General features: G+C 44.7%; 1 protein-coding gene across 2 annotated transcripts in view; it reads left to right on the plus strand.

Annotated features, from left to right (window-relative positions):
* LOC115172752 (connector enhancer of kinase suppressor of ras 3) overlaps nt 1-21,525 on the plus strand; it is a 71,289-nt gene that overhangs the window by 26,249 nt on the left and 23,515 nt on the right. For both annotated transcript variants that reach the window (XM_029730482.1, XM_029730481.1), the window contains exons 4-12: nt 177-264; nt 6,995-7,036; nt 8,249-8,368; nt 8,827-8,886; nt 10,199-10,267; nt 10,473-10,619; nt 13,682-13,818; nt 14,451-14,644; nt 14,778-14,864. In XM_029730482.1, the coding sequence (XP_029586342.1) occupies nt 177-264; nt 6,995-7,036; nt 8,249-8,368; nt 8,827-8,886; nt 10,199-10,267; nt 10,473-10,619; nt 13,682-13,818; nt 14,451-14,644; nt 14,778-14,864 (944 nt within the window). The remainder of the gene's footprint in view (nt 1-176; nt 265-6,994; nt 7,037-8,248; nt 8,369-8,826; nt 8,887-10,198; nt 10,268-10,472; nt 10,620-13,681; nt 13,819-14,450; nt 14,645-14,777; nt 14,865-21,525) is intronic.

A 21,525-nucleotide genomic window follows, 5' to 3' on the forward strand; every position in this document is an offset into this window, starting at 1 on the left:
TTATTGACAGCCTCCTAGAGGTGGCTCTGTCGCACTGTTGTCCCACTGTGATATTTACTCCCTTATCCAGCTCCCCTGACTGCTACTGAATATCAGTACGGTCAGGGACATGACCCGGACCTTAGAATGTCATGATAAAATGGCATCTCAAACTTTTCTCTCCTCTCTTGTTGCAGGACGCCCCTGACTGGGATCAGTGACTTCACCAGCACCAAGAATAAGATCATTCAGCTGTGTCTGGACCTCACCACCACAGTTCAACAGGTCGGCATGTTGCTCTCTCGCTGGCTTTACCTCCCCTCTCTCCCTTTTTCTCCACCCCTCTCTCTTGCTCTAGCTCCCTCTCAACAGTGCACATGCAGCATGCCCCTGGAAAAATCACACCATAGCTCTTTCCACTCAGGGCAGCCTGGCCTGAGGGCAGACACATGTAGGATTAAGTCGAGGGGCAGGGGGTTATGAACATCCCAAGCCTGCTTCTACTGTTTTGTTTTTGGTCCCCCCCCCCTCAGGTTAGCTAATGAGGAGACCCCAACCATGGTGGTGTTTTAAAGGCAATTGCAGCCACTGAGTTTACACTTTAATGAAAACCTCTGGTGCTCTTTTAAAAGCATCTGCCAACATTATACGTGCTGTATTATTCCCCCGGCCATGTGGTTCCTGTTTGCCTGCTGCAAGATGTTCACAGCGGGAGAGCATACTTTGTGTGTACGTCCTGTGGAGGGTTAATGCACAGTGGGTTGAGGAGGTGGTACATTGGTCTCCTTCACTGACACATATTAGATGTTTACCTCTCCTTCACTGACACATATTAGATGTTTACCTCTCCTTTAAAAATCAGCAAACATCATTCCATGTCAAATGTGTGTTTGATTTGACCATGGGTTGTCGTGTTCTATTTTTATCAGATTTATAGAATGAATATTTCCAGTTTGTTGTCCAAACTGGTTATGTAAGAGTCAGCTCTGAAAGAAAACAAACGAAGCTAGTTAAAAACCCAAGCACAGAGGCAAAGTGCCTATCTGCTTTTTGACCATTTCTTTCCCCAGGGTATCCCAACAATGGCCAACAGCCTTTACATTTTACACCCATAGTGAAAGTGGCTATTGAGATTGCAGGTACTGTTTTTGAAGGGTTATTGCATAGAGTCAATTCTGTTCCCAGGGGGCTGATTGCCTTGCCGACGTCTGGGATTTCAGAGCTCAGGTGATTTACTGTGGTGGGTCTCACCCTGGGTGTGGAGGAGGAGGAGTGGGGAGCTGAGGGGGGACATTTCCCACAAAGGCGTTTGAAGTGAAGGGTTTTTGTGTGGCGTGAGCCTTGTACTCCAGGGATGCCTGTTGCATCTTTACTGTGGTGTACTGTTGCAGACACCTTGGGCTTGATGGCAGTCAGCTGTGAGAGACCCAGGTGGATACGTCTTCAGTCCATCCAGGGGCCACCTTATCCTGTCATAGGCACATGCAGGAAGATACCTCCAATGCTCTCACAGACCTGTGTATCTAACATAGGCTTTAGACACTCCTGGACTCTCCCAACAGATTTTGGGGAGGTGTTTGTCTGATGAAAGACCAGGCAGGTGCTGAGGGGGAGTATAACTGTGATTTTTATGGTGTGGGCATGCTTCATGAGGTTACACAGCCTGTTAATGAACCTCCGCCAAGAACAGGGCTTTAAAGATGGACGATTTATGTCCTTCTGCCTGAATGAACTCAATGTATACACACAATCGAGCACAGCGATAAAACAGCGAACATGCAGCCATTGCAGCCACCTCATCTGACCCGTGAGGTCAGAGCTTGCTCTGTCTTCCTGCATAAAGGGTCAGAAAAGGTGTGGGTAACACTAAGTAAAGAGGTGGGGAGACATTGTAGGAGGAAGGGAAGTCTGGAGGGCAGGTCTGAGTCCTCACATGGTGTTTTGATTTCTTGTTCTGTAAGATCCTGTTCATTTGTCCAGTCTGGTCAGCTGTATAACTGGCTCCTTATTGAACTGGTGTGCCAGCAGTCTTCTCTTTTTGCCACTTCATTGCTCGGCTGGACAAATTGTCTCTGGTTACAGATCAAAGGCTGCAGGGTCGTCTGGGGAGTCATCTGATCCCTGTCTGCTGTGGGAGGACCACCATGTCATGAGGAGGCTGAGGGTCGGCTGGTTTACCCAGGGAATCTTTCCTCAGTCTTTCCCTCTGATCTTGGTTTCCATCTGGCTTATGTATGAATACTGCTTCTGTTCTGTTTTTGAAAGTCTGATGCTTCAAGGGATTGTCAAAAAACACAGATCTGAAAGAGATTATGCCAGCGAGCATTATATTCACATTGTGATCATTTGCTAACTTTTGATATAAAACAGTCTGCATGTAAGAAAGCAGTTTATTATGATACTGCTTTTGACCTCAAACCTACTAAATCTGTCTTTTTAGCATCTCTAATTTTGGCATGAAAAATGCATTTCAGCTTGACGTATTCATCCAAATATAGACCTATTTATGGCAAGAATATCCCAGTTTCTGATGGTCATGCCAAATTCCTTCCAAAACCACCACACGTCCTTGGCCGTGTTGGAAAGTAATTGAGGGGAAACATTGTTTTGGTACCAAAACTGAAACCGTATTTTATGCTTATTAGTTTTCCTCCATGTTTGTTCTGATGGTTTCACTAGTTTAAAAAAATATAGCTTTATGTGCATCGGTATCCCAAAAGAAAACATTCAGCTCAGTGCGGATCATAAGATTCCATAGAGAGAGACTGCTAGAAAACCTGAAAAAAACCTTGGCCCTAAAGGACAAATCAGTGCTGTAGTTTGCCTCTGTGGTTTTCACAAATAAGCTAGCAAACCTTGTCCATTCACCCTATCACAGTCTGCTGTCCCCATGTGCTTCAAGATGGCCACCATTGTTCCTGTACCCAAGAAAGCAAAGGTAACTGAACTAAATGACTATCACCCTGTAGCACTCACTTCTGTCATCATGAACTGCTTTGAGAGACTAGTCAAGGATCATATCACCTCTACCTTACCTGTCACCCTAGACCCACTTCATTTTGCTTACCGCCCCAATAGGTCCACAGACGATGCAATTGCCATCACACTGCCCTATCCCATCTGGATAAGAGGAATACCTATGTAAGAATGCTGTTCATTAACTATAGCTCAGTATTCAACACCATAGTACCCTCCAAGCTCATCTTTTAAGCTCAAGGCCCTGGGTCTGAACCCCGCCCTGTGCATCTGGATCCTGGACTTCCTGACAGGCCGCCACCAGGTGGTGAAGGTAGGAAACAACACCACCACCACTGCTGATCCTGAACACTGGGGCCCCACAAGGGTGTGTGCTCAGCCCCCTCCTGTTCACCCATGACTGCGTGGCCAAGCATGCCTCCAACTGAATCATCAAGTTTGCAGACGACATAACAGTGGTAGGCTTGATTACCAACAATGACGAGACAGCCTACAGGGAGAAGGAGAGGGCTCTGGGAGTGTGGTACCAGGAAAACAGCCTCTCACTCAACGTCAACAAAACAAAGGAGATGATCGTGGACTTCAGGAAACAGCAGAGGGAGCACCTACCTATCCACATCGACGGGACCACAGGGAAGGTAGAAAGCTTCAAGTTCCACGGCGTACACATCACTGACAAACTGAAATGGACATCTATCAAATGTTATTGGTCACATACACGTGTTTAGCAGATGTTATTGCGGGTGTAGCAATGCTCAGACAGTGCAGTAATATCTAACAATTTCACAACATATACACACATCTAAGTAAAGGAATGGAATTAAGAATATAGAAATATATGGATGAGCAATGTCAGAGCGGCATAGACTAAGAGAGTAGTATAGAATACATATGAGAGTAGTATAGAATACATAGATGAGTAATGCAAGATACTTAAACATTTATTAAAGTGGCCAGTGATTTCTAGTCTATGTATATAGGTAGCAGCCTCTATGCACAGAGTGGTGAAGGAGGCCAACAGCGCCTCTTCAACCTCAGGAGGCTGAAGAAATTTGGTTTGGCACCTAAAACCCTCACAAACTTTTACAGATACACAATTGAGAGCATCCTATCAGGCTGTATCACCGCCTGGTACGGCAGCTGCACCGCCCGCAAGCGCAAGTCTCTCCAGAGGGTGGTGCGGTCTGCTCGATGCATCATTGGGGGCAAACTACCTGCCCTCTAGGACACCTACAGCACCCGTTGTCACAAGAAGGCCAAAAAGATCATCAAGGACAACAACCACCCGAGCCACTGCCTGTTCATTCTGCTATGTTCCAGAAGCAAGATCAGTGCAGGTGCATCAATGCTGGGACTGAGAGACTGAAAAACAGCTTCTATCTCAAGGCCATCAGACTGTTGAATAGCCATCACTAGCACAGAGGCTGCTGCCTATATACATAGACTAGAAATCACTGGCCACTTTAAATGTTTTAATTATCTTGCATTACTCATCTCATATGTATTTTATACTTCTCTACTGTATCTTAGTCTATGCCGCTCTGACATTGCTCATCCATATATTTCTATATTCTTAATTCCATTCCTTTACTTACATTTGTGTGTGTTGGCTATATGTTGTGAAACTATTGGATATTATTTGTTAGATATTACTGCACTGTCAGAGCTAGAAACACAAAATCTGTTAAACATGTGTATGTGACCAATAATATTTGATAGATGTCCGCAACAACTTTACTACGAGGAGACAAATCCTGACTCCTCAAGTTCTTGTTAGTTGACATTGGTCACGGTCACTGTGGCGCTCAGTGTTTGTCCCTGACACCTCAACACAAGTCACTGACCAGTCTGACTCCATAAGTTACTAACTCAAGTCAGAGACATTTCACCTGTGAGTTGCGGGACAAACTGCCTTTTGGGACATTCACTGCATAGAGGCCGTGCCATAGCCAGGCAGGGGAGCCACAGCAGTGGCTCAGTAACAGTGGCCCCCTCTTAGCAGGGGTCCTTTCACCACCGGGACACCCCAGCTATCTGAAGAGGCTGTTATTTCAGCTGTGAGCCCAGGCAGGCCCAGCTGCAGTCTGGGAAGGTAAGAGGGATTCTGGTAGAGGGCCAGGGCTGAGGGGCTTCTGTCTGTGGATGACATAGCAGTTACTGTAGGATGTTCCCTTCTCCTGCCCTCTGGTAATCACACAGGAGCTACTGTTTTGGGGATCCCGAGTGGCGCAGCTGTTTAAGGCACTGCTTCTCAGTGCTAGAGGCGTCACTACAGACCCTGGTTCGATTCCAGGCTGTGTCACAACCGGCCGTGATTGGGAGTCCCATAGGGCGGCTCACAATTGGCCCAGCGTCGTTCGGGTTTGGCCGGTGTAGGCCGTCATTGTAAATAAGAATTTGTTCTCAACTGATTTTCCTAGTTAAATAAAAATACTGTTACTGCAGGAGAGACTCGCCTACCTAGCAATCAGAATCGCCTATACATTTACACATTCAGAATTGTACTTGGTGATTATGGTGCTGCTAGTGATAGACAACATTTAGAGAGAGAATACAGACAGAGGAGTTTAAGCAAAGTAGTGCGTATAGAGCTATAAGAGAATGCGCAGATATACAGTGGATTTACAGTGTCAGTATGAATCTTTAAATACAGAGTGCAAGTGTAGTTATTTAGTGTACAGTTCAGCGATGGTTTGATGTGGTATGCAGCATAGAGTGCATAGTCCTTTGGTCTCTGTTGGCCAGATGGTCAGTTGGTGAGGTCCACTGCCCGGGGGAAGAAACTTTTCGGATGGCGGGAGATTCTGGTCATGAGGGACCTGAACCGCCTGCCAGAGGTCCATTTTTAGGGTAGGGGGTGGGAGGGGTCAGCAATGTAGTACATCCGCTTGTGTGCCTTCTTGGTGACTGATCTGTTCTCCTCCCACTTGAGGTTGTGGGAGATGATGGTTCCCAGGAATTATAATTTTTCAGCCGTGCTAACAACTGAGCCATTAATCTCGAGGGGGAGAAGGTGGGGGATGTTTTCTGAAGTTAACTGTGGAGATGGTGGTTTTGTCTGTGTAGAGTTCTAGGTTATTGTGACTGCACCAGGCCACTAGCCGGTCATCTCTCCACGGTACATGGACTCATCGCCGAAAGTGTTGAGACCGACCAGTTGTATCATATGCAAACTTCAGTAGTTTGACAGATGCATTGTTGGAGGTACAGTTATCGGTGTTGAGGTGAGAACACATGTCCTTGTGGCCCTCCGGTGCTGAGGGATAAAGAGTCCGAAAGGGTGCTTTCTCAGCTTCACGTGTTGCGTCCTTTTGGTCAGGAAGTCAGTGATCCGCTGGACACGTTCAACTGGGAGAGTTTGTCTTGTAGCGGTTCTGGGATGATGTTATTCAACGCAGAGCTGAAGTCCACAAACAATATCCTTGCGTATGCCTTTGGGTTATCAAGGTGTTTGAGGATGTAGTGTAAGCCCATGTTGACAGTGTCGTCCACAGACCAAGAGAGGTTTTGAGATGGGACAGTACCAGGCGATCAAAGATTATGATGACTGAGTTGTTAATCAAAAGTTAGAGGATGACATGCATGACAACCCAGTGCCAAACAGTGTTTTGTTTACTGAAGTCAATTAAAAAACTAAAATGGTATGATATGGGATTGGATACGGGTTTTTGGTCACCTTGAAGTTAGATGATATGGTTTCTACAGTGTAACACTTTGCCGCCTCCTCTCCAAGTTGTGTTTTCTAGATGCAAGGTTCCTTCATTTACACTACTCTATAGTTTACTGTAACCCCACACCACGTTGCGCAATTATATTGTCCCCAAGTTCATATGGAGATGTAATTTGACTCAGAAAGCTATTTATTTGAGGCCATTCTCCATCTCCCACAGTCCTATATCTGGATCTTTGATTATATCATATTTACTGATTCACTATACTTAGTTTTTATTTACTATCTTTGCGGGGAAAGAACCTCTTCCTGTTTGTTGATGGAGTATTGAGAAGGCCGCCTATCTAACATCTGTCTCCTCCGCCACAGGACTATACTGTTTACGAGATGGAAGAAAAGATCGTGGAAGTTGTAAGTATATCTCCCCTCCTTTCTTATGTAAACTTTACAATGAGTTCCCACCTCCTATGGGAGCACTCAGGTAAAGTCTGTTTGAACGTTTGGGTAGATGTTGATCTCTGTTTTATATGGAGATTAGATGGCATGCTTTCAGTGCAGTCTCCCTCTCAGAGTTAATAGTGCAGGCAGGACTATGGGCTTGGGCCCTCTGGTAAAAGAGGCGGCTAAAATACACCCCGGCCATCAATCAGTGTTTCCTGTCCCTGACACTCCAGACTCTACAGCTCACACTGAACTTCCTCCCTCTCAGACACTGTCGGTGAACTCTGCTGCAGACACACACACAATAGCTAGATCTCAATCTCTGCACTGTTTAGAAGTCTTCTCCATGTCCAACTTGTTCAAATAAGTGCCCCAGAAAAACTCTTGTAGTTACAGACTGGTCCCCATCTATGGTGAATATTCTGAAGTGTGTGAGTAGCATTTCACTGATTCTTGTTTGTTTACAAATTCCTGTCAAGGGATCTAGTTATAGACTTGTGTGGTCAACACAAAATTCAATTAGAGCTAAAATAAGGTTGGTTCAGTGCACCAGTTGGTTTAACCCGTGTCCTGTCCGCATCTGTATGTAAGCACAAATGTGTTATGCGTGTTTTAGGCACGATGCTTGTTACTCGCTTGAAGAAGAAGCAATTTTTTTTCTCAGAGCATCACTAAAATGCCCCCACTAATGATGACAAAGTGGTGAGATTGTCCATAGTGACCTAGAATGGAGAAGAGGGGGGGTAGGTGGATCTCCCGCATGTTCTCAGTGTTATTTCTGAAGCTGTGGAACCAGCTAATGGCACGTTAATGACCCTCACCCCTCGTTTCCCCCCTCTTCCCTGGGGGAGTGGGATAATTGCCCCAGGGTGACTGACTGTTCTTGTCACCTGACTGCCTGGCTGACCTGCCAGCCCACCCCTCTAACACTGACAGCCACAGAAACATCACCTCTTAGGTGACAGGCGGTAGCTACAGAATCACAGTCACGTGACAGGACATTACATTACTGGGTTGGTCGTGTAATCACAGCCATCAGGAAACACATCGAGTCACAAGAACAAGCAACGAGATGAGATGGATTCATGAGATTCCATTCGATTTTGTTTTCATTCTTTGGTTTGTTTGTTTTGGTTTTCTTGCATTGCTTAAAAGGGTTTCCTCCAATCTTTCTCGTTCCAGTCCAAGGTTCTGAACAGCATCTGTGACCAGACTGTGAGAACCACCTCTGACCCTGTGATGAGCCAATCAGCATGCTTGGATGAAGTTCAGCTCAACAACCTCAAGCCTGGGGAAGGACTGGTGAGGAAGGCTGCCTGCTCTGTTTAACCCCAAACCATCTGGACTACTAGCTCAGTGTGTCTGGACTATTACTAGCTTCGGTGTGTCTGGACTATTACTAGCTTCGGTGTGTCTGGACTGTTACTAGCTCCGGTGTGTCTGGACTGTTACTAGCTCCGGTGTGTCTGGACTGTTACTAGCTCCGGTGTGTCTGGACTGTTACTAGCTCCGGTGTGTCTGGACTGTTACTAGCTCCGGTGTGTCTGGACTGTTACTAGCTCCGGTGTGTCTGGACTGTTACTAGCTCCGGTGTGTCTGGACTGTTACTAGCTCCGGTGTGTCTGGACTGTTACTAGCTCCGGTGTGTCTGGACTGTTACTAGCTCCGGTGTGTAAAAAAGTTGAGCACCAGACAAGTTCAAACTGTCTCAACCGTCTCTCAAATTATAATTAATGTTCCTCATGTTCATATTTGTACAGGGTATGTACATCAAATCCACCTATGATGGCCTTCATGTCATCACGGGCACCACAGAGCATGTAAGTATAGTGGCCAAGGAGGAATACTTGAGTATATCCTAGTGAACGCGCCGTCCTAGTCAACGCGCCATGTTTCAATATAAATCCAGTTGGTATAGCAACTCTTAATATTATGCGTAAACACTAGTTGCCAAGTTCTGATGGGGAGACGGTCAGTGGTATAAAGTACTTAAGTTAACATCATTTAAAGTACTACTTAAGTCGTTTTTGGGCGTATCTGTATTTTATTATTTATATTTTTGACAACTTTTTAATTTGACTTGAATACATTCCTAAAGAAAATGATGTACTTTTTACTTCATACATTTTCCCTGACACGAAAGGACTTGTTACATTTTGAATGCTTAGCAGGACAGGAAAATAGTCTAATTCACGCACTTATCAAGAGAACATTCCTGGTCGTCCTTACTGCCTCTGATCTGGAGGACTCACTAAACACACATGCTTTGTTTGTAAATTATGTCTGAGTGTTAGTGTACCCCTGGCTATCAGTTAAAAAAAAAAAAAATGTGGCATCTGGTTTGCTTAATATAAGGAATTTGAAAATACTTTTACTTTTGATACTTAAGTATATTTAAAACCAAAAACTTTGACTTTTACTCAAGTATGGTTTTACTTAGTGACTTTCACTTTTACTTGAGTAATTTATTTTATTATCTTTACTTTTACTCAAGTATGACAATTGGGTACTTTTTTTCCACCACTGGGGACAGTTTAGGGTGGGCTTCAAACAGTCCATCTTCTTTCCAACCCACCCTGCCCTCCTCCTCCCATGCGAAGGGTGGTCGAGGGCAGAGTGTTTACCCCAGAGCAAGGATACCAGTGTAAATGTGTTTATCAAGCAGTGAAGAGGGATGGAGATGTGTATGGGTTGAATAATATAGCTGTTCCCATCTCCATCATCCATTTTAGAATCATAAACTTCAACAGTAAAACATTCTTCTACAGAGGAACACTTGAGTAATGTGGCAGCGCTAGCTAATACAGCCTAATTATTAGCCTAATTCCATTGTTTATCAAACCCTAATTCATCATATATCATGACACATTCATTGCTTTGACGTTCTCATGCAAACTGTCATGTATAATGTGACAACCCATTCATTAAGAAGGGTGTTTGTGTTGTGTAGTCAGAATTATATTGAAGGTATAATTCCTCAGGGGCTTATGAAGTGGGTCTGTTTCGTAACAAGCCCATACGTGGCACTTCTGACGACAAAACAAACACAGATAAATGTGGAATTATCCAGGAGCTAATATTACATGTAGGTGATGTCTGTTTCTAGACTAATCTTCTGCTTTGTGTTGTCAGTCCCCGGCGGACATGACTAGGAAGATCCATGGAGGTGACGAGGTGATCCAGGTCAACCAGCAGACAGTGGTGAGCACCCAGCACCTGTTATATCTGACACCTGTCACACACACCGCTCCTCCAATTGACTATAGTGCTATAGAAGGGTTGAGATTGTCCACGGCTCACACGTTCACTTAAAACCACACATTTATTTCTCAAGTTAGAATCTGGCCCTTGCAGTTCCCTACACAGCTACAGAAGGATATATTGCTGATACTCTGTGTGTTGTCAGGTGGGCTGGCAGCTGAAGAACCTGGTGGGGAAGCTGAGAGAGGACCCTAAAGGTGTAGTCCTACTACTGAAGAAGAGACCTACAGGCACCTGCGGGTTCACACCGGCCCCCCTCAAGAACATGCGCTGGAAACCGCCCATGGCTCAGGTGAACCTTCATCTTTTACTTTGATGTACTAAGGCAGTGTGATTGTTATTGTTCATATTACATTTTGTTAAATGTGCCTTATGAGCGAGTAGGGAGATGTGTTTGAGTGTAACAAGTCTAGACAAGTGTAGGAACCACCCAGAGAGAGGGCTGCAGGGCTGAGGACAACAACTACTGCACTCGCACAGTGATGATGATGTCACTCTTACTGGGTCATCAGTGGCGGCAGCCAGCAGTCTGAATCAGTCTGCAGAGACAGGAGCTAACATCTCTTTCAGTGGTGAATAGAAAAGAGAGGAACAAATGTCTGCTTTGAGAGTGGTTTGTGTATGTGTTGTTTGTGGAACCAGATCAACATCTGGCAGTACTGTAGGGTGGGAATCACCAGTGATCCATGCTGTATTTATGTGGGTTAGGTTGGCTAGTCGGCTAGCTTCCATGGAAGACATGTCTCTCAGTGGGCTGCTCAATGGTTCAGCTCACAAAGGGCACACCCTCTTTTGAGAAGGTCAAAACCCCTAAGATTTGTGTTAGTGGAGACATGGAGAATCAAGTCTTAGAAGGTCCAGACAAATCCTGTGCTAATAAAGTTATGTAATGGTAATCCAATTCACCACTCTCTCATATGTGGACAATTATGACCTGGCTGATCTCTTAGCCACAGTCAGGCACCTGAGCCCTGACTGCAGTGACTGGGTCTCCATAGGGAACAATACGCTGTTGTAACCTAACCTGTGCACTGGCACTGCCTTGTCATGCCTCTAGAGGCTTCTTCTGCCCTGGGAAGATCACATGATATCAAAGCAGAGCTTGTTTCACTTAACAAAGAACCTCTCATCAAAGATACTGGATCATTCGGGACTTGTTCACCGTCGTGTTTGAACAAGGTGTCAGGAATCAAAGCGCCACATCTTGGGTTTTATGATGAGAGAAGTGTCAGTGTGTTAAACAATGATGGAACACACAGTGATTCAGGAGTGACACTGGATTCTACAGGTATGCTGTTTATAGGGGGAGGAGGAGAGGGTAGACTTACTATGACCTGCTTGATGGAGAGTGAAACTGAACATGGTCAATTTACCAAGTAGTGTGGCTTTAAAATGCCGCCATAGCTGTGGTAGAATGGTATAGTTCCTTAAGTATGTCGCAGCAGCTATTTTGGATTCCCATGAAAATCCTTCCATTCCCCAAATATAATTATTGACCCCTTCACTTTTTCCACATTGCTATGTTACAGCCTTATTCTAAAATGGATTGATGAGGAGAAAAAAAACAAATCAATCTACACACAATACCCCATAATGACAAAGCAAAAACAGTTTTCAGACCCTTTACTCAGTACTTTGTTGAAGCACCTTTGGCAGCAATTACAGCCTCGAGTCTTCTTGGGTATGACTCTACAAGCTTGGCACACCTGTATTTGGAGAGTTTCTCCCATTCTTCTCTGCAGATCGTCTGTCAGGTTGGATGGGGACCGTCGCTGCACAGCTATTTTCAGGTCTCTCCAGATATGTTTGATCGGGTTCAAGTCTGGGCTCTGGCTGGGCCACTCAGGGACATTCAGAGACTTGTCCAAAAGCCACTCCTGTGTTGTCTTGGCTGTGTGCTTAGGGTCATTGTCCTGTTGGAAGGTGAATCTTCGTCCCAGTCTGAAGTCTTGAGCACTCTGGAGCAGGTTTGCATCAAGGATCTCTCTGAACTTTGCTCCGTTCATCTTTCCCTCGATCCTGACTAGCCTCCCTGCTGCTGAAAAACATCCCCACAGAATGATGCTGCCACCACCATGCTTCACCGTAGGAATGGTGCCAGGTTTCCTCCAGATGTGACGCTTGGCATTCAGGCCAAAGAGTTCAATCTTGGTTTCATTAGACTAGAGAATCTTGTTTCTCATGGTCTGCGAGTCCTTTGGGTGCCTTTTGGCGAACGCCAAGCGGTCTGTTATGTGCCTTTTACTGAGGAGTGGCTTCCATCTGGCCACTCTACCATAAAGGCCTCATTGGTGGAGTGCTGCAGAGATGGTTGTCCTTCTGGAAGGTTCTCCCATTTCCACAGAGGTACTCTGGAGCTCTGTCAGAGTGACCATCGGGTTCTTGATCACATCCCTGACCAAGGCCCTTCTCCCCCGATTGTGCAGTTTGGCATGGCGCCCAGCCCTAGGAAGAGTCTTGGTGGTTCCAAACTTCTTCCATTTAATAATGATGGAGTCCACTGTGTTCTTGGGGACCTTCAATGCTGCAGACATGTTTTGGAATCCTTCCCCAGATCTGTGCCTCGACACAATCCCGTCACGGAGCTCTACGGACAATTCCTTCAACCTCATGGCTTGGTTTTTGCTCTGATATGCACTGTCAACTGTGGGACCTTTTTATATAGGCAGGTGTGTGCCTTTCCAAATCATGTCCAATCAATTGAATTTACCGCAGGTGGACTCCAATCAAGTTGTAGAAACATCTCAAGGATGATCAATGGAAACAGGATGCCGCTGAGCAAAATTTGAGTCTCATAGCAAAGGGTCTGAATACTTATGTAAATATGATATTTCTGTTTAACGTTTTTTCTCTTTGTAATTATAGGGTATTGTGTGTAGATTGAGGATTTGTAAAAATATTTAATCAACTTTAGAATAAGACAGTAATGTAACAATATGTGGAAAAGGTGAAGGGGTCTGAATACTTTCCGAATGCACTGTAGATTGTAAAGAGACAGGCATGCAGCTATAATGTAGGACCGGACATATCATGAGCCACCTCTTTTCTAACAAGTAGTGTTTAAATTGCCTTGGCCAGGGAATGTAAATACAGTAGCAGATAATAAAACATACATTTTGGTGATGAATGTTGGAAGTTTAAAAAGACAAAGGCAATTAGCTGGAGTAGACAATAGGATGTGACGTATGGGAGAAACGCTGTTCCTTTCCAACAAGTTAGTAGATTTCCAAAAACGTAGATACCTTTTGAGACATCTATCCATTTGATGTAGCTATGCTGCTGGCCGTTTGCCCACCAACAGTTATAGGTTCTATGAGGGGAGCATTTTCTGACTGAATTATTTCATTTTTTCAGAGCACCCCTTCCCTGAACAAACCCCAGTCTCCAGGTTGTTCCACAGACGGCTCCACCAAGAAGGAGAAACCCGCTATCCTGGACCTGTACATCCCCCCTCCCCCCTCGGTACCCTACACCCCACGCTGTGTACCCCAGTAAGTCCTGCACCCCCTTCTCCAATCACTGCCATACACTAGGGCCAGGGGTTTTCCTAGGCATTTAACCAGGCCTAGTCATAAGCCTAGAGTACTTTGGGTTCTGTAAAAACTCCTGGCCTAAACCTACACCACAGAGTGAGGTAGATGTATGTGTGGGTCCCTGTAACCCTGCATTGAGGGAGCGCGCACCCATAGACAGCCGGCACTCCATTCTCCTGCTCCGTTTCCCTGCCTCTGAGGTCTGGAAAAGGAGGGTTTCAGCCCCCGACCCATAAACCCCTACAACAGAGCACATTCATCCTGTTCCGCTAGACACGTTATGCAACAGCCTCTGTTTCGTCTGCCTCCATCTGTCTCGCTCTCTCGCCGTCTCTCTCCCTCCGTCTGTGTATGGCAGTGACCAGGCTGTTGCTGTATGTTCAGATGGTGAATTATATTCAACAGGTTGTTGGTTTTGTTGTATAAATCTTGACTTTAAGTTTTAGCCGTTTATCAGACTCTCATATCCAGAGCAACTTTAGTTAGGGACTGAGCAACAGCATAAAACTAATTGTACTATTTTGATCTCCTTCCTTGTGCTCTCACCTATTTGAAATGGGATGTTAATGCTGATTATTTTCTTTCCACAGAGAGATTAAGATCAGCTCTTACTCCAGTATCAGTAAGATCAGACCAAAGGGTTCAGAGTCGCCCAATTCCTTCCTGGACCTGGAGAGTCAAAGACGCTTCACCATCGCAGACTGCGACAAGCTGGGTGTGGTCTACCCTATCGAGGCCAATGTCATTCAGCCCAGGATGAGGCAACGCAACACCTCGTCTCGTGGTTAGTGTCATCCCCCACAATCACCAGACACACACACACACACACACACACACAAGGCCCATTCATTGTAGAATTCGAGCCAATATTCAAAACCAGTGAAAATAACCAAAACAATTCTGTTCTTCCTGCTTAGGTAAGCCACGCCCCCTCTCCATGCCAGTGGACACCTGTCTTGGAGTTGCAGACCCCTATGCCAAGCTCTTGGCACAAGGCCAGAAAGGTAAGAAACACATGCCAGCCACCCATCTTCTGAGTAACTGCAGAACAACAATTGACAGTAATCAACCAACAGTAAACTAATTGACCACAACCTCAGATTATCCAATTCACACCTTAAACAGTTAAATAATTGAACACATGGTAGAATTTACCCCTCCAATGACCTTGGAGGACTGGTACCTCTGGGAATTTACCAATGAATGAACCATGTGATTAGTGTCAACAGAGAGCCAGAGTTTACTAGAGTTTACACCAGGGGTTGCAACCAAAGTTATTTTTCTATCGTTTCGTTCTGAACAGAACCATTCTTTCCCCCCATTCCACTGTTTCGACCTGCAGAATAAAGTTCTGAACGTTTTCGAACCAAAAAAAAGTACTGGTTTATCTTTTCGATTCCTTTTTAAATCTCTGAAATCGATTTATTTTTTAACAGCTAGCTTGACATTAAATTACTTCACCAATCAGAGTGGAAAGAGCAGCTTAGGAGCAGGCAAGCTATATATAAGTTGTTTACATGCGCGATGGACAGACAAGTTTAGGGCGTGGGATGAGACTGAAATTTTATGGGTGGGGAGAAAGTGAGAGAGGGTGGTGGAGGAGGCTTGGCCTGAAGCGCTGGGCATCTTATGACATGCATTAACTGAATTAGGCCCACAGAAATATACCTACTGAGTGGCGGCTTCTATGGAGGACGTCTTTGAACTTCTGAGAGTTGGCTTAACGTTGGACCAGAGCTAACAAGCTTGTGTGTGCAGAGCGGTACCTGAATTAAAAACACGTCTTACTTTTTTGTAGTTAATAAATCCAATGTGAAACGGCTATAGTACCTTAACTAGCATTGAAAAAGTGAATCCATTCTCTCCCTAATTTCTGAATCACGCTACAGTAGCCTATGCTTCGGAGAGGGAGGAGCAGGTAGCCTAAACAAGCACAAACACTGGCAAAGATTTTCAGTTGGCAGGCAGTAAGTATGGGTGGTATCCAGATTTTCATATCCTCATACCGTCCTTCTCTCACACTGGGATTTACGTTATTACTGGCTAAGTATTTTTTATTTCACCTTTATTTAACCAGGTAGGCTAGTTGAGAACAAGTTCTCATTTGCAACTGTGACCTGGCCAAGATAAAGCAAAGCAGTTAGACACATACATACAATAACACAGAGTTACACATGGAATAAACAAAACATACAGTCAATAATACAGTAGAACAAAAGAAAACAAAAAGTCTATATAGTGAGTGCAAATGAGGTAAGATAAGGGAGTTAAGGCAATAAACAGGCCATGGTGGCGAAGTAATTACAATATAGAAATTAAACACTGGAATGGTAGATGTGCAGAAGATGAATGTGCAAGTAGAGATACTGGGGTGCAAAGGAGCAAGATAAATAAATACAGTATGGGGATGAGGTAGATAGATGGGCTGTTTACAGATGGGCTATGTACAGGTGCAGTGATCTGTGAGCTGCTCTGACAGCTGCTGCTTAAAGCTAGTGAGGGAGATATGAGTCTCTAGCTTCAGTGATTTTTGCAATTCGTTCCAGTCATTGGCAGCAGAGAAATGGAAGGAAAGGCAACCAAAGGAGGAGTTGGCTTTTGGGGGTGACCAGTGAGATATACCTGCTGGAGCGCGTGCTACGGGTGGGTGCTGCTATGGTGACCAGTGAGCTGAGATAAGGCGGGGCTTTACCAAGCAGAGACTTGTAGATAACCTGTAGCCAGTGGGTTTGGCGACGAATATGAAGCAAGGGCCAAACAACGAGGGCGTACAGGTCGCAGTGGTGGGGCTTTGGTGACAAAACGGATGGCACTGTGATAGACTGCATCCAATTTGTTGAGTACACAAGAGGGCGCCAAAAAATTCAAAAGGCCATTGGGTGTCCAATACCAGAATACTAACATTTCCATGAAGGCTGCCAGCTAAATATGCTAACGAGCGCAAATTAAAATAAACAAATTGCAAAGACAGCCAATCCAAATAATAAAGTTATATTTGCACAGTGTGTGCAAATGAACAAAGTTTTGATGCATGCTTGTCTAAAATAATAACAGTACTGTGCACACACTGTCTTTGTGGATTCTGGGAGTCGCTAGGGCAATGGGCCTGCCTGTTCTGCTCAGAGAAGATGGGGGAGGAGCAGATGGGCCCAGAGAGAAAAACAAGGAAATCAAGCTGCGGTGGCAGAGCTCATCCAAAGGGCTACTTCTCAAACACAACAGAAAGCTAACACTATGATACCACGTGAACAATGTTCCCTAAAATGTATTTAGGCACTGAGCAAATTTCAGGTCTGCAGGGTGCAAACTTCAATGTTGTGAAACATTTGTAGAACAACTAAAGTTATATTAATAACTATAATTTAAGCGTTTAGGAGTACCTATTTCTCTGTAAACCGCTCAACACAGAATAGCTGCATGTGCGCACTCTCTAAAATCGTTTGGAGAAAATATCCTTTCTATTTTATTCAGCTCTGTTCAATTGTGTTCTTCATACCAGAAAATAATGCCACGGAATTCTGAGCAAATCTTGTCTGCTAAATTAACTAGTGTAGCCCACAGCCATTTGGCATAGCCAGATCAGGAACTAACATAAGGACAACTGAGTATTCTGTTCCTCTGAAATAGACGCCATTTTCTTCATATCATGTTTCTTTAGGCCTGTCTAAAATAAATAATGGATTTATTATGAAGGTGAAGGCTATATTAAATGGATTTATTAGACTTTTTAAAATGTAGATGCTCCAAGGGCCTGCATCAGTAGATTGTAGGCTATGTGTGGAAGCCAGGAGATGCTAAATGTGTATGTTTAAATAACATCAATTACTGTGAGTGACATTTGCTTGACAATCACCGGCACACACAATTTTGTGACCGCCACAGCCCTACATGGATTATATAGAGCTGGCTTCTGTTTTTTGGGCAGGACAGCGCAGCTACATCTGGTAAGACGAGAGGTGGGGTTGTGTCTATTTCTCAGTAACTGCTGGTGCACAATGTCTAGTATTAAAGAAGTCTCGAGGTATTGCTCGCCTGAGGTAGAATACCTCATGATAAGCTGTAGACCACACCATCTACCAAGAGTTCACATCTATATTTTTCGTTGCTGTCTATTTACCACCACAAACCCATGCTGGCACTAAGACCACACTAAATAAGCTGTATAAGACCATAAGCAAACAAGAAAATGCTCATCCAGAAGCGGCGCTCCTAGTGGTCAGGCAAACTGTTTGACCTCATTTTTACCAGCATGTCACGTGCAACCATAGGAAAAAAACTCTAGACCACCTTTACTCCACACACAGAGATGTATACAAAGCTCTCCCTCACCCTCCATTTGGCAATATGAAATCCCGCTATGCCCTCAGACGAACCATCAAAACAGGACTAAGATTGAATCCTACTACACCGGCTCTTAAGCTCGTCGGATGTGGCAGGGCTTGAAAACCTTAACGGACTACAAAGGGAAACGCAGCCACGAGCTGCCTAGTAACGCGAGCCTACCAGACGAGCTAAATACATTTTTATGCTCGCTTTGAGGCAGGAAAAACTGAAGCTTGCATGAGAGCACCAGCTGTTCCGGACGACTGTGATTACGCTCCCCGTAGTTGATGTGAGCAAGACCTTTTAATATTTACAAAGCTGTGGGGCCAGTCGGTTTACCAGGACGTGCACTCAAAGCATGCGCGGACCAACTGGCAAGTGTCTTAACTGCCATTTTTCACCTCTCCATGGCCGAGTCTGTAATACCTACATGTTTCAAACCCACCACCATAGTCCCTGTGCCCAAGATAGCGAAGGTAACCTGCCTAAATGATTGCCACCTCGTAGCCCTCATGTCGGTAGCTATGAAGTGCTTTGAAAGGCTGGTCATGGCTCACGTCAACCATTATCCCAGAAACCCTATACCCACTCCAATTTGCATACCGCCCCAACAGATCCACAGATGATGCAGTCTCTATTGCACTCCACACTGCCCTTCTCCACCTGGACAGAAGGAACACCTACAGTTGAAGTCGGAAGTTTACATACACCTTAGCCAAATACATTTAAACTCAGTTTTTCACAATTCCTGACATTTTAATCCTAGAAGAAATTCCCTGTCTTAGGTCAGTTCAGATCACCACTTTATTTTAATGATGTGAAATGTCAAAATAATAGAGGATGACTTATTTCAGCTTTTATTTATTTTATGCTTTTATTACATACACTCAATTAGTATTTGGTAGCATTGCCTTCAAATTGTTTAAATTGGGTCAAACGTTTTGGGTAGCCTTCCATAAACTTCCCAGAATAAGTTGGGTGAATTTTGGCCCATTCCTCCTGACAGAGCTGGTGTAACTGAGTCAGGTTTGTAGGCCTCCTTGCTCGCACATGCTTTTTCAGTTCTGCCTACTAATTTTTGATAGGATTGAGGTCAGGGCTTTGTGATGGCCACTCCAATACCTTGACGTTGTTGTCCTTACAAGCGTACCGCCTTGTATGGCAACTGCTCAGCATCTGACTGGAAGGCGCTACAGAGGGTAGTGCGTACGGCCCAGTACATCACTGGGGCCAAGCTCCCTGACATTCCATGACCTATACACTAGGCGGTGTCAGAGGAAGGCCTAAAAAAATGTCAGACTCCAGTCACCCAAGTCAGACTGTTCTCTCTGCTACCGCACGGCAAGTGGTACTGGAGAGCCAAGTCTAGGACCAAAAGGCTCCTTAACAGCTTCTACCCCCAAGCCATAAGACTCCTGAACATCTAAACTAATCAAATGGCCACCCGGACTATTTACATGCAAAGTCGCTTTACAAATTACCTTAATTAACCTATACCCCACACATTGACTCGGTACCGGTACCCCCTTCATATAGCCTCGTTATTGTTATGTACATGTCTTGTTACCTTGTGATGTATTTATTTATTTTTTTACTTTAGTTAATTTAGTAAATATTTTAACTATTTCTTGAACTGCATTGTTGGTTAAGGGCTTGTAAGTAAGCATTTCACAGTAAGGTCTACAACTGTTGTATTTGGCGCATGTGACAAATGATTTGATTCTAGTAGAGGGGGTGCTGTAGACTATTTGTTAATATACAGTGCATTCGGAAAGTGTTCAGACCCCTTGACTTTTTCCACATTTTTTTTTTTACGTTACAGCCTTATTCTAAATTAAATCCTCATCAATCTACACACAATACCCCATAATGACAAAGTGAAGGTTTTTAAAAATGTTTGCAAATTCATAAAACTGATCCTTATTTACATAAGTATTCAGACTCTTTGCTATAAGACTCGAAATTGAGCTCAGGTGAATCCTGTTTCCATTGATCATCCTTGATGTTTCTACAACTTGATTGGAGTCCACCTGTGGTAAATTCAAATGATTTGACATGATTTGGAAAGGCACACACCTGTCTATATAAGGTCCCACAGTTGACAGTGCATATCAGAGCAAAAACCAAGCCATGAGGTTGAAGGAATTGTCCGTAGAGCTCCGTGACGGGATTGTGTCGAGGCACAGATCTGGGGAAGGGTACCAAAACATTTCTGCAACATTGAAGGTCCCCAAGAACACAGTGGCCTCCATCATTCTTAAATGGAAGAAGTTTGGAACCACCAAGACTCTTCCTAGGGCTGGGCGCCATGCCAAACTGCGCCATGCCAAACTGCATCTGGGGAGAAGGGAGGTGACCAAGAACCCGATGGTCACTCTGACAGAGCTCCAAAGTTCCTCTTTGGAGATGGGAGAAACTTCCAGAAGGACAACCATCTCTGCAGCACTCCACCAATGAGGCCTTTATGGTAGGGTGGTCAGACGGAAGCCACTCCTCAGTAAAAGGCACTTGACAGCCCACTTTGAGTTTGCCAAAAGGCACCTAAAGGACTCCAACCATGAGAAACAAGATTCTGTGGTCGGATGAAGCCAAGATTGAACTCTTTGGCCTGAATGCCAAGCATCACATCTGGTGGAAACCTGGCACCATCCCTACGGTGAAGCATGGTGGTGGCTGCATCATGCTGTGGGGATGTTTTTCAGGGACTGGGAGACTAGTCAGGATCGAGGGAAAGATGAAGGGAGCAAAGTACAGAGATCCTTGATGAAAACCTGCTCCAGAGCGCTCAGGACCTCAGACTCGGGTCAAGGTTCGGCAGGTAGCCTAGGTTAGTGTTGGGCAATAACTGAAAGGTTGCTGGATCGAATCTCCAAGCTGACAAGGTAAAAATCTGTGGTTCTGCCCCTGAACAAGGCAGTTAACCCACTGTTCCCCAGTAGACCGTCATTGTAAATAAGAATTTGATCTTAACTGACTTGCCTAGTTAAATAAAGGTTACATTTAAAAAAAAAATATTATTAAAAAATCTAACAGGAAAACGACCCTAAGCACACAGCCAAGACAACGGAGGAGTGGCTTCGTGGCAAGTCTCATTGTCCCTGAGGAGCCCAGCCAGAGCCCAGACTTGAACCTGATCTAACGTCTCTGGAGAGACCTGAAAATAGCTGTGCAGTGACACTCCCCATCCAACCTGACAGAGCTTGAGAGGATCTGAAGAGAAGAATGGGAGAAACTCCCCAAATACAGGTGTGCCAAGCTTGTAGCGTCCTGAGGCTGTAATCACTGCCAGAAACAAAACAAGAACAAAGTTCTGAGTAAAGGGTCTGAATACTCCCCTTTTTT

This window comes from Salmo trutta, chromosome 33, assembly GCF_901001165.1.
Source record: "Salmo trutta chromosome 33, fSalTru1.1, whole genome shotgun sequence".
Taxonomy (NCBI): domain Eukaryota; kingdom Metazoa; phylum Chordata; class Actinopteri; order Salmoniformes; family Salmonidae; genus Salmo; species Salmo trutta.